General features: G+C 41.7%; 1 protein-coding gene across 4 annotated transcripts in view; it reads left to right on the top strand.

Annotated features, from left to right (window-relative positions):
• The window catches only part of CASK (calcium/calmodulin dependent serine protein kinase), a 541,831-nt gene that overhangs the window by 420,138 nt on the left and 106,202 nt on the right, over positions 1-15,491 (top strand). Inside the window, exons 17-19 of one of the 4 annotated variants that reach the window (XM_030202347.1) lie at positions 3,108-3,176; positions 4,336-4,404; positions 10,521-10,556. In XM_030202347.1, the coding sequence (XP_030058207.1) occupies positions 3,108-3,176; positions 4,336-4,404; positions 10,521-10,556 (174 nt within the window). The remainder of the gene's footprint in view (positions 1-3,107; positions 3,177-4,335; positions 4,405-10,520; positions 10,557-15,491) is intronic. The other 3 variants (XM_030202349.1, XM_030202348.1, XM_030202350.1) reach the window with 3 other exon arrangements.

Below are 15,491 nucleotides of genomic sequence, written 5' to 3'. Positions count from 1 at the left end.
AGATTGGGAAATGGTCTCTGAGGAAGGTGATGAGGGCCAGCTGGAGAGATTGGGGGCGGGGGAAGTTGGAGAGGAGGATAAAATGGAGATTACTGAAGGGCTAGGGGAGGAACAGATGGAGATTGGAGCCCTGGCTCAAACCCAAAAAGCTGCTGTAAGAGGGTGGCTAGCTGTACCTTGGAGAGACTGGTGGAAGACCGGAGGAGAGAGGCTGAGGCACTGGGGAAAATCTCTACTAAAGAGGAAACAGGTGCAGCCTGTGGGAGAGAAAGAGAGCTGGGCACAATTGAAACCCCAGCCTGAACCAGGTGGGAATAAAGCTGTGTTACCGTGCTGTAAGAAGGTACAAGAAAGACTGTGTAAACTGTTTCATACTAAAAAGGTCTGGGCTGCAACCTACCAAGCTATTGGGTTTTTCCCTCTGATAATGTACTGTTCCCTAAGTGAAGTAATCTGAGCTAAAGTGAAGTTATATGGACTGTTTTTGAACCTGAGTTTGAAGTTATATGGACTGTTTTTGAGCCTGAAAATGACTGTGTTGAGCCTGAATTGTGCTCTGGGCTGCTAGCCTAAACAACCTGGAGTGAAGGGTGTTTTGTTGATTTGAAGCAAGAAAATAAAAGCTCTTACTTATAAACATTGGGCTTTGAATGTGCCTCTGTGAAAGGAACGGAGAGAGGAGGAAGTCCTGGGAGTTCGCAGGGCCTGGAGCCAAGGCTCAGAGGAGCCAGATTGCTGTGGAGTGAAGGCAACAGTCGTGTGGAGGAAGAGGCAGCTAAGCAGGGTCAAGCCTGGCTGGGTCCTGGATGGGTGACCCAGCTACAAGGGTTTCACAGGATGTTTTGATCAAAAACACTGTCCAACCAAGAAGCTGAGTCCAGGTAGTAGTGCTTAGTGAATGTGTAGGTTGAAGACCACATTGCTGCTTTGTATATCTCCAATAAGGAAGCCTCTTGGAGGCTAGCTATGGATGTGAATTTTGCTCAGAGTTGATGGGTAGTGACATGATCTGGAAACAGGTAATGTTTTGTTTTATAACAAAAGCCAATACATTCTGCTACCCAGTTGGATAAGGTACCCTTGATCACCAGAGTGCCTAGATTGTTCAAATAGGAGACAAACAACTGATAATATTTTCTTATTCATTGTGCTGCATTTAAGTACTCTGGTCTATTAATGCACATCTACTGTACAATGTGACCAGAAAGCCCATATGCTGGATGAGAGAAGTTCATAAAAAAGATCAGAAGGACAATTGATTGAGTCAGATGAAATTCTGATTCCATCTTGGGGAGAAATTTTGGGTGAATATGTAGTACTGTATTCAGGAAGACTTGAGTGTACAGAGGGTAATGGGCAAGAGCTTGTATTTCAGTGGCTCAGCTAGCTGATGTTGTGGCTATAAGAACATAAGAGTAGCCATTACTGGGTCAGACCACTGGTCCACCTAGCCCACTATCCTGTTTTCCAACAGTGGCCAAGCCAGATCACAAGTACCTGGCAGGAACCCAAATCGTGGCAACCCTCCATACTACAAATCCCAGGGCAAGCAGTTGCTTCTCATGTCTGTCTCAGTTGCAGACTATGGACTTTTCTTCCAGGAATTTGTCCAAACCTCTTTTTTTTTTTTGTCCTGATTCTCAGATGACATCAGAATATTCTTTTGTTTGGTGACTTCCAAGGAGAAATTTTCTACATGTTGGGAAGAGGTTGGATTTAACTCATAAGAACTGCTATACTGTGTCTTTGGAAATTTAAGCATTCCTCTGCCCCAACTCAGCTACTCTGCCTACAATGACAAATGTAAGCAAGTGCTTCAGTAAAGATAGGTACTTGCTTCCTTTTGCCATTGCAGGGCATTACTCTTTCATGCCACCTGGCTGCCAAATATTTCTGAGAACAGTGTGGTATCAAATGTGTAAATGTTGAGAAAAACACTGATTAGTCTGAGATTTTGTTAATAAGGTAGCAAATTCGTACCTCTGTGGGTGATACTGCTTAATAACATTTTTAAAATTAAATATATGAATTTTCCAAGTATATATGTGAACCAGCTTCCTTTTAATCCACAAGTGAAGTATTGTGTATGTAGGGGTAAGTTCACTTCCAGTCCTGGCCTCACCCCCAGGACTGCTTCCTTTTTGTCTACAAATTAAGCCCTGCTTGTAGCTACATATTGTACCCATAATTCCACTATTTGGACCATCTAGAGAATATCATAGGTTTGTGGGTGCCATATGGCTCCAGGTGTCTTGAGATCATAAAGCTGCGAGTCCTCAATCTGTGTCTCACCCTGCCCTCTTATATTACAATGCGTCTTCTACTGGAGTGCTAGAGCCAGAGCTGTGGCCACAATCACCAGTTTGAAATGGCAGCTACTCTAGAATGAAAATTGGATTAAACCATTTTACGCCTTTCTGAAAAGTAGGAAATTTGTACCCTGTTTCCCCGAAAGTAAGACATCCCCCGAAAATAAGACCTAGTAGAGGTTTTCCTGAATTGGTAGATATAAGGCCTCCCCCAAAAGTAAGACCTAGCAAATTTTTGTTTGAAAGCAGGGCCGCCCCCCAACCGAGGTCGCCGGGGGCCCCCCCCCCCCCGTCGCTCCCGGAACTAACCTTAAATGCCTCCTTTCACCTTCGCAGCAAGCAGCAGCAGGGCAGACCTCGCCTTCCTTCCGTGCCCCGCCCTCACGGATGTTATGTCAGGCAAGGGCGGGACACGGAAGGAAGGAGTGGCCTGCCCTGCTGCTGCTTGCTGCGAAGGTGAAAGGAGGCGTTTAAGGTTAGTTCCGGGAGCGACGGAGGGCGGGCCAACCCTGATGCTTCCTGAAAAATAAGACAGCCCCTGAAAATAAGACCTAGCGCATTTTTGGGGGCAAAAATTAATATAAGACAGTGTCTTATTTTCGGGGAAACACGGTAAGTGGAAATCAGCTTAAAGCAAAAAACAAAAGTCCCTAAATAGAAGTAAATTCAATATGCTGAGTCAGTTGAGTTTGGAAGTGAAAAATCATTTCCACTGGTTTCTCTACCCATGCTTTAACAGTTTTCTTAGCATTTATTTTTTACATTTTAATTAAAAGAAGCTACTTTTTTTCTCTCTAGAGGGAGATGAGGGGGAGTATCACGTTCAAGATTGTGCCGAGCTACCGCACTCAGTCTTCGTCGTGTGAGGTAATGAATTGGTTGGACCTATGTTACTAACTGCCTGCTGATGGCTGGGTGTTACAGCTTTCTGCCCATGCTGTTAGGTCATGCACACCAATTTTAAGATAAAGATAACGGAACAGTGGGAGTAGATCTTGCCTCAGCCTCATCATCATACACTTCCAAGGTACATCATCTGTGGTCCATTTTGTCTGCCAACCAGCATGCAAGTTAAGCCTTATTGCTTGCTTACAAGTATGGCATTTATTTAAAAAAAAAAAGTCACCAGTCATCAAGGGCCTCATGGGGTCCCTTTGTAGCTCATAGAGAACAATTCGTAAAGATTCTGGTTTCACAAAGTGCAAAAATGCTGCCACTTAACTGTAAAGGGCTAACAGAAGAGTGGTTATATGAAGTGCTTGAGGGAAATGTCTAAAATAAAGCAAATTCTTGTTTTCTAGTTACATAGTTGGTAATTATATGAGAAGAAAAACTATTAATAGTTGGCAGATCGCATTGTAAGGCTAATCCAACTAATGGCTTGAAATTTATGGTGTCCAAAAAACAGTTGATTCTCTTGAGGCACATTTTCAAGTAAACTGTAAGCATAAAACTGGGTTCCTAGGTATACAGCCATGCTGTATGACATCCTCACTGGAAGTAGGTTGGAAGGCTATAGAGACTGGCAGAATTCCTGCAGAAGTGGCGGCATTCTCTCTGTGCATTCCAGTATTGCATTCCTTTCATGCAAATGTACAACAGGCTTCCATGCACAAATCAAATATGAAGGAGTCCCTGGAAAGGTCCTAACTTAATGAAATTTGAAATCCTGCTGTTGCAATGACTCTGTCATTGTCAATAAAATTAGTTAACGAGTCTAAAGCTCTATCCAGAAATATGCAAGTTGCAGTATTTTTTCAGTTGATATCTCATGAAGTTATGACTTGTATGTAAGTGTCTGAAGCTCCATAGGGTGGTATCCCTCAGAACTACAATGACAGGTTCAAGCAAAGCTCTTCAGATGCTGACTAAATGAAAGGCTCTTCCAATTTGTAAGATTTATATTGTAGATCACAACGCAGGAGAACTGTTTTATACACTTGGAGCTAAAATTGTTCATGTAAAAATGCGGTGAATGTGTTCTTTGCTAGTGTTGTGTGTTAATGAACCTTGTGTCTTATTACAGAGAGATTCCCCCTCTACATCCAGACAGTCCCCAGCTAATGGTCATAGCAGCATTAACAATTCCATTTCGGTAAGACTACCAGTTACACACACACACAAACAAAAAGAAGTTAAAACAATGTTCAGGTTTTATTATGCTCACCAGTTACTGTTCACATACATTTAGTGAAAAATTGTTAAGTCATCATGTATTTATTTAAAGAGCCTTCACTGTGAGGAAGTCCAATATTTTAAAGATTTAAAATTATTCTGACTTTTCAACAGATATATCATTAAGGATGGAAGGTTAGCCGTTTGTTAAAACTCAATTTAAAAAAAAATCAAACCTTTACATTATCAATGTTGTTTAGATACTAGGCTTTTAAAAATACGGATCTAAAACCCTGTGGAGCAGACTTTCCCCATCTTAATAGTGTTTTCATTTTGTGAGAGTAAGATAAAGAGCATGCATTGTTTCCGCTATCTGAGTTGAGGAATTGGTGTGCCACCTGCTGCTGTTGTGATGCGTTACCCATATTTCATGAAGTATCAGCTTGGCCTGAAGAGAAAACCTTCTGTAAAATTTAAAGCCAGCTGCAGGCAACTTCAAACTGCAACTACACTGCATCCCTTTTCCATGACATCTTTAACACAAAGTATTTGCTGCTCAGTTCGCTGCTGTCCTTTTTAAGATGTGGGAAAAACTTTATTACAGAATGTTTTTCTTAATTTTTTGGAATATCTGTGACTGCAAATTTCCAGGAACATTTTTTTCTGTGCCTTCAAATCTTCTCTTCTATCTATAATGTGATTAGATTCTGGAGAGAATTGTCATCTTTTCCTGAGCAAGCACACCAGGCTATCTGTGCTTGTAGTTCACTCCATCAATCTGTCTTCATAGAGACTTTTGATTAAAGTGTAATTTACTGATTTTACTTAAAAGAATACATCCACCTTAGACTTGGATTTTTTTCCCCCCAAATTATTCTGAAATTTAACACACACATTGCTGACACTAATCCTCGTTACCCATTAGATGATTTTTGTGGTAAAGAGCAACAAATCAAGTAAGACTCCATATTTTTCTTGTCTAGCTCAAATATGGTTTGGAATTTTAAAACAATGAACAAGTTGTAGATGCCTCTTTTATAGTACTAAATTAACGTATATGTGACTGGTCTTTGAGATCTCTGCTTCCTTCAGCAGTTCACTGCAGAATGAATCAAATTTTATTACCATATTTTACACCATCAGCAGTTAAACTGAGATCAGCTGACAGTAGTAAAACTAGAATTTGGAGTTTGAGGATTTTACTCTAACTTAAAAATCTAGTTATTCACAGATTTATTTTTAAGTTTGAAAAAGTCATCTGTTTGAACATTGACATGGCATAAGGGCAGATAACAATGCATGTTTCAGCATGTAAACCATCCTGGGTATCAATATCTTGAGAAGGGCATTAGGCAAATGTGTTAAGATATCTATTAATGTACAGTTCATGGACTAGCAATGGTCCTTTATACAAACAATCGTAACACAATGGTATCACTGTAAACCGATGCCAATTCATGCAAATGGTTATAGCACTCTAGCATTGGTAGGAGATATTAAAGAAAACTTTCATTGTAAATTTAATTTGAAAAGGTGAGAAATGATCAACATACAACATTTAAGATATACAAGTTAAGAGAGTCAAAGTTATAGGTACTTAGCAACTCATAATTCTGTGTCCTTATGCATAGACGATGTGCATCACATGTGGATTCTCTGGTGTCCTTTCAGTTGTCTGAAGTATACAAGGATTTAATTTGTACCTGAGCTGTGACCTCTCTGACATGTTCAATTCTTTTAGGAACTGAAGATATTTGTATTTTCCTATTGTCACCTCCTGAAAAGAAGATTGGTATTAACAATTTTTCTTTGGGATGTCACATTATAAATAAAAACTGCAGGGTCCAGCTGGTGTTTCAATAGCTGCACTGCCATGTTGCAGGTCCCTGATTTGGATTACAGTTTGTTTACCACCTTGGGTACTGGCAATTTATTTAAATGTACTAAAATACCATTTCTGACTGATAACCATCCTGTACAGTTTACAATGTAATGTAACCATAGAAACTTAAAACAGAAACATAACTAAAAAGAAACAAGCATGTAAAACAAAAATAGAATAAAATATGAACTTTAAAAAAAAAACCACAATGTGAAAAATTCTACAAAAGTAATCTCTTGTCTGAAAAGCCCATCCATTTACACTAAAAAGACAACACACACAATTCATATGTAAGACTCAAAAAATGAAAGCCTTTTCAAAGAACAAGGCCTTCAACATTTTCCCAAAAACTCTTTCATCAGTGTCATGATAATCCAAATGCAGCATTCACAGTTCTTGGAGAAGGAGGGAGTCCCGGCCAATGTCAGGGTGACCACTTGGAGCCCTGGTCCTTGGCTTCTGGCCTCAGGATGATTGCTGCAGTGAATGAACTAGGACGGGGGGGGGGGGTTAAATAAGGGGGAAATCTCTGGGTAGTTGCAAATGAAGGCTCGTGATGCCAGGGTCATAGCACTGGTTCCTAATGAGTTGGAAGGAAGAAGGGGTAGGAGGAATAGCTGAGTCCCTGTGGTCAGGTGCCAAAAGGTGCTGTCCCACAACATACAGCATACTGTCCTGCTCTATATCAGAACAGCTTTCTGTATGTGTACATAATGCACAGTCATCAGGCATTAGATATTTTTTAAATGATTTGTTTGTATTTGAGTTATCAACATATAAGAGCCGGTTCTGTGGTTATAGTAGATTCTTGAGCACAGGGCTGGTGCTAGGGTTTCTGGCACCCCCCTGCAGCTTATAGGTCGGTGCCCCCTACCCATCCAGCATATCCTCTCTGCATTCTCCTCCCAACCCCCTCCCCCGTCTAGCACATTCTCTCTCCCCTCCCCTCAGTGAGAGCAACACAAACTCCTCCTGTACCAGACACCTGCCCCCCCCCCCCCCCCCCCCCAGTGCTTTATTTGTAGGAAATAAGGTATTGGTACTCATGGGTAACCTTAGGGGTGGGATCACTATGGCTCTGTCTCTAAAGTATACAAGACTAAAAAAGCAACACTGGGCCTTCAAGACTGGGACAATAAAAGTTCTTTATTGATGACCCGGCACGGGCCGTGTTTCGGCGCTAAACAGTGCCTGCTTCAGGGGTCAAGAAGATACACAGTAAGATGTGCTTGAAGTCAGTTCAATGCCCCAGCATATACTAAGAAAATCGCCATTTGCCGCAGTAGCCATGGTGCATATAAACAGGCATCATTGAAAATATTACACCAGTATAGAAAAAGAAAAATAACTTGTGATTTTTTTCCCATTATAAATAATTTCTGTAAGCTGTTACACCTCTAGTATACCCAAAATGAAACAAACCAAATTAGCACATAGACCAAGAATTAGGAGAACAGTCTTGCCAAATCTGAAACACAATATGTTATCAGAATCTCAGAACCTAACAAACAGATCCCTATTCAGACACTTGGCCTTGCAGTCACACATGCAGAACAGAGATAGCCCTCTTCAAATTCTTCAAAAATTAACCTGAAATCCTAAGAAATTAGACTCTGCAAGCACCACAATACCAGAACAACAGAAAGAAACACGTTTCCTCCTATACAGTGCAAAATAAGACAACAGATGTAAATTCTCAAATTGGACATATTTCAACACTAAAATGAAAATAATATAATTTTTTCTACCTTTGTTGTCTGGTGACTTTGTTTTTCTGTTGGTCCCAGTCTCTGACTCTGCTGCTCTCTATCTGTTCTCTTAACTCTCTTTCCAGGGCTTCCTTTCCATTTATTTCTTTACTTTCTTCCTTTCTTTCCATTTATTTCTTTACTTTCTTCCTTTCTTTTTCATTTCTTACCCTACATCCATAAAGAAAAGCTGGGTCATCCACGGACTTGACTGGAGGAGGTATAGAATGCATCCAGCTTTTGCCTATTTTCTCCATCTATATGCAGTTTTTTTTTTCCTCTCTTCCCTTTCCCTCATCTCCATCCATATGCATCTCCTTCCTCTCTCTTCCCTCCCCTTCATCCACACTCAGCATTTTTCCTCTCCTACCACCTTCCATATCCAGCACTTATCCTCCCCTCCATCCATGGTCATCTCACTTACTCTCTGTTGTCTCCCCTCCATCCATGTCCAGCATTTTTCCTCTCTCCCCTACCCTCCATCCATGTTCATCTCCTTCCTCTGCCCTCCCTTCCATCCATGTCCAATTTCTCCTCTCTCCTCACCCCTCCGTCCATGTTCATGTCCTTCCTCTGTTTTCTCTCCCCTCCATCCATATCCAGCATTTCTCCTCTCTCCCCTCCCCTCCATCCATGTCCAATGATTCTCCGCTCACCCCTGCCATTCCCTCCATCCATGCCCAGCGATTCTCCTCTCTCTCCCCTGCCATCCCCTCCATCCATGCCCAGCGATTCTCCTCTCTCTCCCCTGCCATCCCCTCCATCCATGCCCAGCGATTCTCCTCTCTCTCCCCTGCCATCCCCTCCATCCATGCCCAGCGATTCTCCTCTCTCCCCTGCCGTCCCCTCACATCCATGTCCAGCAATTCTCCTTTGCCCTCTATCCTCCCCTTCCATCCATGTCCAGTGATTCACCCCACCTGTCCCCGAGTTCCAGCCTTAACCCCCTTCTTAGCTGCTGCTGGTTCCAGTTCCAACTCCAATCCCCCCACCCACCCACCCACCTGCCCGCCATCTTCTCCCACAATAGCCCCATTTTGTTCCTGCTGCCCTGTGTTTAAATCTGTTTTACCTCAAAGTCAAAGCAGGAAGGCAGGAACAAAAAGGGGTCTGTCACGGGAGCTGAAGGACGGGCAGGTGGGGGCTGGGGCTGTAACTGTGAGCTGGCGGCAGTAAGCATGGTTTGTGGCTCCCTGCAGAGGTCTCCCTCACCCCCCCCCCCCCCCCCCCCCCCCCCCCCCGCCATGCTTACTGGGTTGTGCCAGCCCTGCTTGAGCACCCTTAATGTCTGGCAGACTCATAGTAACATAATAAATGACAGCAGATAGATTCTTGTATGGTCCATCCAGTCTGTCTATCAAGGCAGCCAAGCCACACCCGCCACTCTGTGCAGTTTATACGCCTTCATGCTTAAACACTAGATCACAAGCAGGGCAGTCAGCAGTTTGCCACAGTGTCAACCACATATAGGTAGTTATATATGATACAGTCTTGAGAGGTTTTGTATTTTGTCTGCAGAATAGTCACATTCATTGTCAATTCATGATTAAACCAAAAATCCAACAATGTTGCTAACTATCAACAATTTATTTGCTAATTTACAATAGCACGTGAGGTGTATTTTCAAAGCACTTAGACTTACAAAGTGCCATAATTTACTATGGAATTTTAAATGCTTTGAAAATGAGCCCCTTGGTTATCAGACTCAGATGATCATGTTTTACAAAATAATTCTTGGTTCAAACTCACTCTGTGTTTCACCAGACCTCAGCGGTACCAATCCAGCAGCTCACAATCTCATCTATGTCTAAGCTTTATGCACCACATCATCACTGGTCTGTTGTTTACTGAACAATTTCTAACAGCTTATCTAATATTTTATTAAGTGCAAATTACTGCTCTTCAATAAGTAAGATACTTTCACTTAGCTTATTCTGATCCAAAACTTCATAATCCAAGTAAATACGGGGACTTCTAGCCGACATGAATCATGTTTCACCTGAGAATCCTTAAGGATATAAAATATGCATACTTGATCCTGATTTGTCTTTGCCATTTTCAGGACACAGACCTTAGGAAGGGATAGTTTGTTTTGAGTTAAGCACTCTCAGTTATTTTAAAAAGTTGTCTCCCATGTGTCTGCACGTATCTATGTTAAGAAGAGCATTCATAATATAAAGGCGATGTGATTTGCAGCAACTTTTGTGTTGAAGATGCTGAATTGTTTATGAAAGCAAGCTTTGTATCTGCTTAGACTGGTCTGCTTTCTTCAGCTTGCTACTAACACAGCCTGGGCTTGACTTTCTGAGCATTTTGTGATGAGATGAAATGTTAATTTTTGTTTAAACCATGGAGAAAACGTATCTTCTGCTATTATATAATAATTGTGCAAACAACGAAGCAAAATGTGACTTACTGTTAAAAATATGAAATGAAACTATCTTCTGGGTTGGCTTTATTCTGCAGGACTTGCCATCAACTACCCAACCAAAAGGAAGACAGGTGAATAGACCCCATACAGACATTTTGCTAATAGTCCCTTTGTTTTGCCATCCCACTCATCCGTCATACATGCTATTCATAACATTACAGCTTTCCTTGTTCCTGTAGGTTGTGAACTGTATGTGTTAAACCAGCAATGCTCCATACTGAAATGTGAGAAAAGTTTGCAGTGGCCTTGGGCCCTTTTGCTTCGTAATCCATCATTTTGGTCATTCAGATAGTTTTAATAATTAAACCAAAAAAAACCAGAATGAATTTGGAAGATCTGCTGCTTCACATTCCAGACGTGTATTGATGTGCCTCTCCACAAACAGTGTGGCTTTCTGTTTACTAAGCAGAAGACATGTGGAGAGTGGCATGGGACTATTACAGGGGGAAGAGAGGCAGCCCCAGATCTTAGAGGGATAGGGAAAGAAACGTAAAAGCTATCTTAAGAATGAAGCACTGCTGCTTTAATGTGGTAACTGATATAATTTCACCCTACCATTTTGTGTTACTGATCCCATCTTTTAACCTCAACTTAGTTTTTCATGCCTTCAGAATGTGAAGAAACCCCAATTTATTGACATTCTAATGGCAATTATGAAATCTAGGTCTTGCAGTTGTCTAGAATACTAGCTCTAGCGCATATGTGTGCACACATACCTGCGTAAATGCTAGCAGGGTGCCTAGGCGCATTAAAATACCTGTTTAACTTTCGTAGCATGTATTTGCAAGGGGGATTTACACAGGGCGCAGCGTGGACAGGTCATAGGCAGGTATCCCAATGCAATACTGTAAGTTATATGCGTCCCTACCGCATTTAGGCACTCCCACTTACGCCAGCTCTATGGCTGGTGTAGGCCACCTAAATGCTAGGCATGCCAATGTCAGTTTAATCCTTGTATTCTATAATGGAACAGGCTCAAACCACACACAGTTATAGAATCACCTCCTCTGTTATTACCATCCCAAAACAGAATTCTAAACTTGGACACGTTGAATATCCAGCATTCTCAAACTTGCAGTTTAACTGAGACAATCAAGTTACCTGTCATGAAGCTGCTACTTGCTACATCCAGTGGCGTAGGAAGAGGGGGCGGACCGCCCCGGGTGCACGCCGCTGTGGGGTGTCGGCTCCGCGCTGGTGCACAGCCCTCTCTGCCCCGGAACAGGTTACTTCCTGTTCCGGGACAGAGAGAGCAGTGAACCAGCGCGGAGCCGACACACTCCAGCAACGTGCAGTCGGGGCGGATCGGCCCTCCCGCCCATCCCTCGCCGCAGGTATGCGCTCCGGGGGGGTGCGCTCCAGCGGGAGGAGGGTGCGCCGTGCTGCACCCGGGGGGGGGGGGGTGCGCAGCGGCGACCCACCCCGGGTGTCAGCTCCCCTCGCTCTGGCTACATCTTGAGCATTTTAGAAACAATTGTGGATTATATCCTGTTTATCTCAACTTTATAGTCATACTAACAGTGAATAGTGATAGGAGAGTAACAAAAGCTTAGTGCATGCTAACGGAATTAGCATGCGCTAAATACTAAGAAGCCCATAGGTATAAAATGGCCGCCTTAGCATTTAGCACACGCTAAGCTTTCATAAAAGGGCCCCTAAGAACATAAGTCTCTCTGCTGATTGGGCTGTTTGTTAGATTTGCAACAGAAGATCAAACTCTTCCCCAACTACTTCTTTCCTTACATCAGAGGTTAGACACTAGTGAGTGCATTTGGCTCTCTGCCTCTTTCCTGTTGGAGTTTCTAACAATGTCATCAGTAGAATCTCACCTTTTTTCTCCAGTATCCTTTTTCCAATATTCTTTGTATGCAGTTAAACTGCAGGAAGGTCTGAACTAATTATTCATTTCAGATTAATGAGGTTTTCCAAACTCCCAAAACATGAGATTATAATAAATTAGTGTCATGTGAGTTTTATGATAGCTGGCTCAAGTTTTTACCCTGGAACTCAGGCTTAAAGTCTGGCCATTAAAATGTTGTAGTGGCATAAGTTCAAATTCTGGGATCCTAAGAGTGCCTACCATAGTAGCAAGGTCATCCCCATCTGATCAGGGAGGAGGGAAACCTGTAATCAACTACTTAATGCTTGTAAATAGAGAGAACCCCCCTCCTCCACCATACATATAATCCTACACATGTCCAAACACATGCAACTTTCAAACCTTAAAATAAATATTCCACACACAATCCCTCACTACCACATCCACTGCCAATGAAAAATAACAGCTCCTATCATGTTGAAAAAATTGCTTTGAATGTATTATTTTTAGTAGCACTATTGACTCTATCGGATGCGCATGACACCACTACTCTGGCTCAATCTATTGAGCCAAGCATTGCTTAGAGTGGGCATGTATTTGTCATTGATCCAAAAATTTTTATACTTTTTTATATTTTGCTTATAAATTATTTTTTATCAAAAAAACTCTCATCTTTCAAAATCAAATTACTTAGCTTGAAAACTTGGAAGTTTCTTCCTCTTTAGTTCATAATTCTCTATATATTATAATGGAACTTCTCGATAAATTGAGCCAGAGTAGTGGTGTCATGCGCATCCGATAGATCCAATGGTGCTACTAAAAATAATTGTATTATTCAAAGCAATTTTTTCAGTGTGATAGAGGCTGGGTATTTTGGTTCAGAGTTATAAGATCCCCCTTCGCTGAAAGAAGTTAACGATACTGTTAATAATGAAAAATAACAACCATACTAAAACATACAACCCACATCCCCCATATACTCACACCTCCAAAAAGCTGTCCTATCCATAAACCGCTTTCCCATTCAGAAACATACCCCACACACATCCATTCTCCAAATGTTGTCCTATAGCTCTCATATATACACACACATACTCCTTACCCAAAAACACATCCACATAACCCCAAGCACATACTTCCTCCTGCATGCATCCTACCTAATCCACCTATCTTCCCACATACTTTCACAATCTCAGTTCCCCAAAACACACCCTTATCACCATTCCCTGCTTGGCCACACCTACAAATCTGTCGTGGAGAACATTTCTGAAACTGTCACTCTTGTATACTTTGTCATCCTTATTTGTCTTTTTGGTTGGCTGTCCTGTGAAAAGATATTCAGCAGAGGAGAGTTTCACAATTGAGCCACTGTACCCCTTCTAGTGAAGCTATCAGACTACTCTTTTGCTATCCATTACTCTGCCAACATAATCCTAGCTTTGCATAAAGGAGGAAATTAAAAGTTAACTTTAAGTAAATGGTTGTGGAAGTTAGAGGTTCAGGTCCTCATAGCCAGACACTAGGGAATCCAGTGGTAGATTTTATTTCAGTGTTTTAAATATCTGAAACTTTGAAAATAAAATGGCCTGGCTGGCTAGGGATGGGCTTCTAGATGTTGACATAGTGGTTGTAACTTACAAAAGAGAATCATATTCATCATACCTCATCAGCCACACTTGAAAACCAACCAAATAAAACTTCTATTGCTTTATAGATTGGATCTGTGCTCTGCTGTGCCCAAAGCTGCAAATAAGAGCAATATCCCCAACCTTGATGGAAAGCCCATGAAGCCTAAGCTTTGCTCCCCCATAGCAAATAGAGTATAATAAGGTTCTGCTTACTTCAGTGTTGCTATGCAATCTCTCAAGTCCCAAACCTGACCTTCAGTCTGTGGCTCTGCAAACTGGAAAACTTGTCTTCTCCTGCTGCAGAGCCACAAGGACCAAAGAAACATGGGTCAGAAACTGTCAATAAGAATATAAGAATAGCCATACTGGGACGGACCAATGGTCCATCTAGCCCAGTATCCTGTTTCCAACAGTGACCAATCCATGTCAGGTCACAAGTACCTGGCAAAAACCCAAATAGTAGCAACATTCCATTCTACCAATCCCAGAGCAAACAGTGGCTTCCCCATCTCTGTCCCAGTAGCAGATTATGGACTTTTCCTCCAGGAACGTGTCAAATTTTTTAAAACCCAGATATGCTAACCACTGTTACCACATCCTTTGGCAAAGAGTTCTAGAGCTTAACTGTTTGCTGAGTGGAAAAAATATTTCCTTCTATTTGTTTTTAAAGTATTTCCATGTAACTTAATTGAGTGGCCTGTAGTCGTGCTTTTTGAAAGAGTAAAAAAATGATTCGCTTCTATCGTTCTATCATATCTCCCCTTAGCTGTCTCTTTTCCAAGCTGAAGAGCCTCTTTAATGTTTCCTCATATGAGAGGAGTTCCATCCCCTTTATCATTTTGGTCTCTCTTCTTTGAACCTTGTTTAATTCCGCTATATCTTTTTTGAGATACGGTGACCAGAAATGAACGTAATACTCAAGGTGAGGTTGCACCATGCAACGATACAGAGGCATTATAATATTCTTAGTCCTATTTACCATCCCTTTCCTAATAATTCCTAGCATCCTGTTTGCTTTCTTGGCCACTTCAGTGTATTGTCTACGACACCTAAAAAATTGGCATAACATGGGCCACCCTCCAGTTTGTAGGTACTATGGATTATTTTAATGACAGGTTACAGATCACTAACAGCTGATCAGCAATTCCATATTTGAGTTCTTTCAGTACCCTTGGATGAATGCCATCTGGTCCAGGTGATTTACTACTGTTTAATTTGTCGATCTTCCAGGTTCACCAAGATTTCTTTCATTTCCTCTGCATCATTACCTTTGAAAACCATTTCCGGTACAGGCAGATCTCTTACATCTTCTTCCATAAAGACTGAAGCAGAGAATTCATTCAGTTTCTCTGCTATGGCCGTGTCCTCCCTAAGTGCCCCTTTTGTTCCACCATGATCTAACTGTCCAGTGGATTCCCGCGTAGGCTTTCTGCTTCTGATGTACCTGAAAAAGTTGTTATTGTGAGTTTTTGCCTCTTCAGCAAGTTTCTCTTCATATTCTCTTTTAGCCTTCTTTATCAATGCTTTGCATCTGACTTGCGAGTGCTTATGTTGCTTCT

The sequence above is a fragment of the Microcaecilia unicolor genome, chromosome 4, assembly GCF_901765095.1.
Source record: "Microcaecilia unicolor chromosome 4, aMicUni1.1, whole genome shotgun sequence".
Classification (NCBI taxonomy): Eukaryota; Metazoa; Chordata; class Amphibia; order Gymnophiona; family Siphonopidae; genus Microcaecilia; species Microcaecilia unicolor.
The sequence above is the reverse complement of the archived record's forward strand: the minus strand, read 5'-3'. Positions and strand labels throughout refer to the sequence as shown.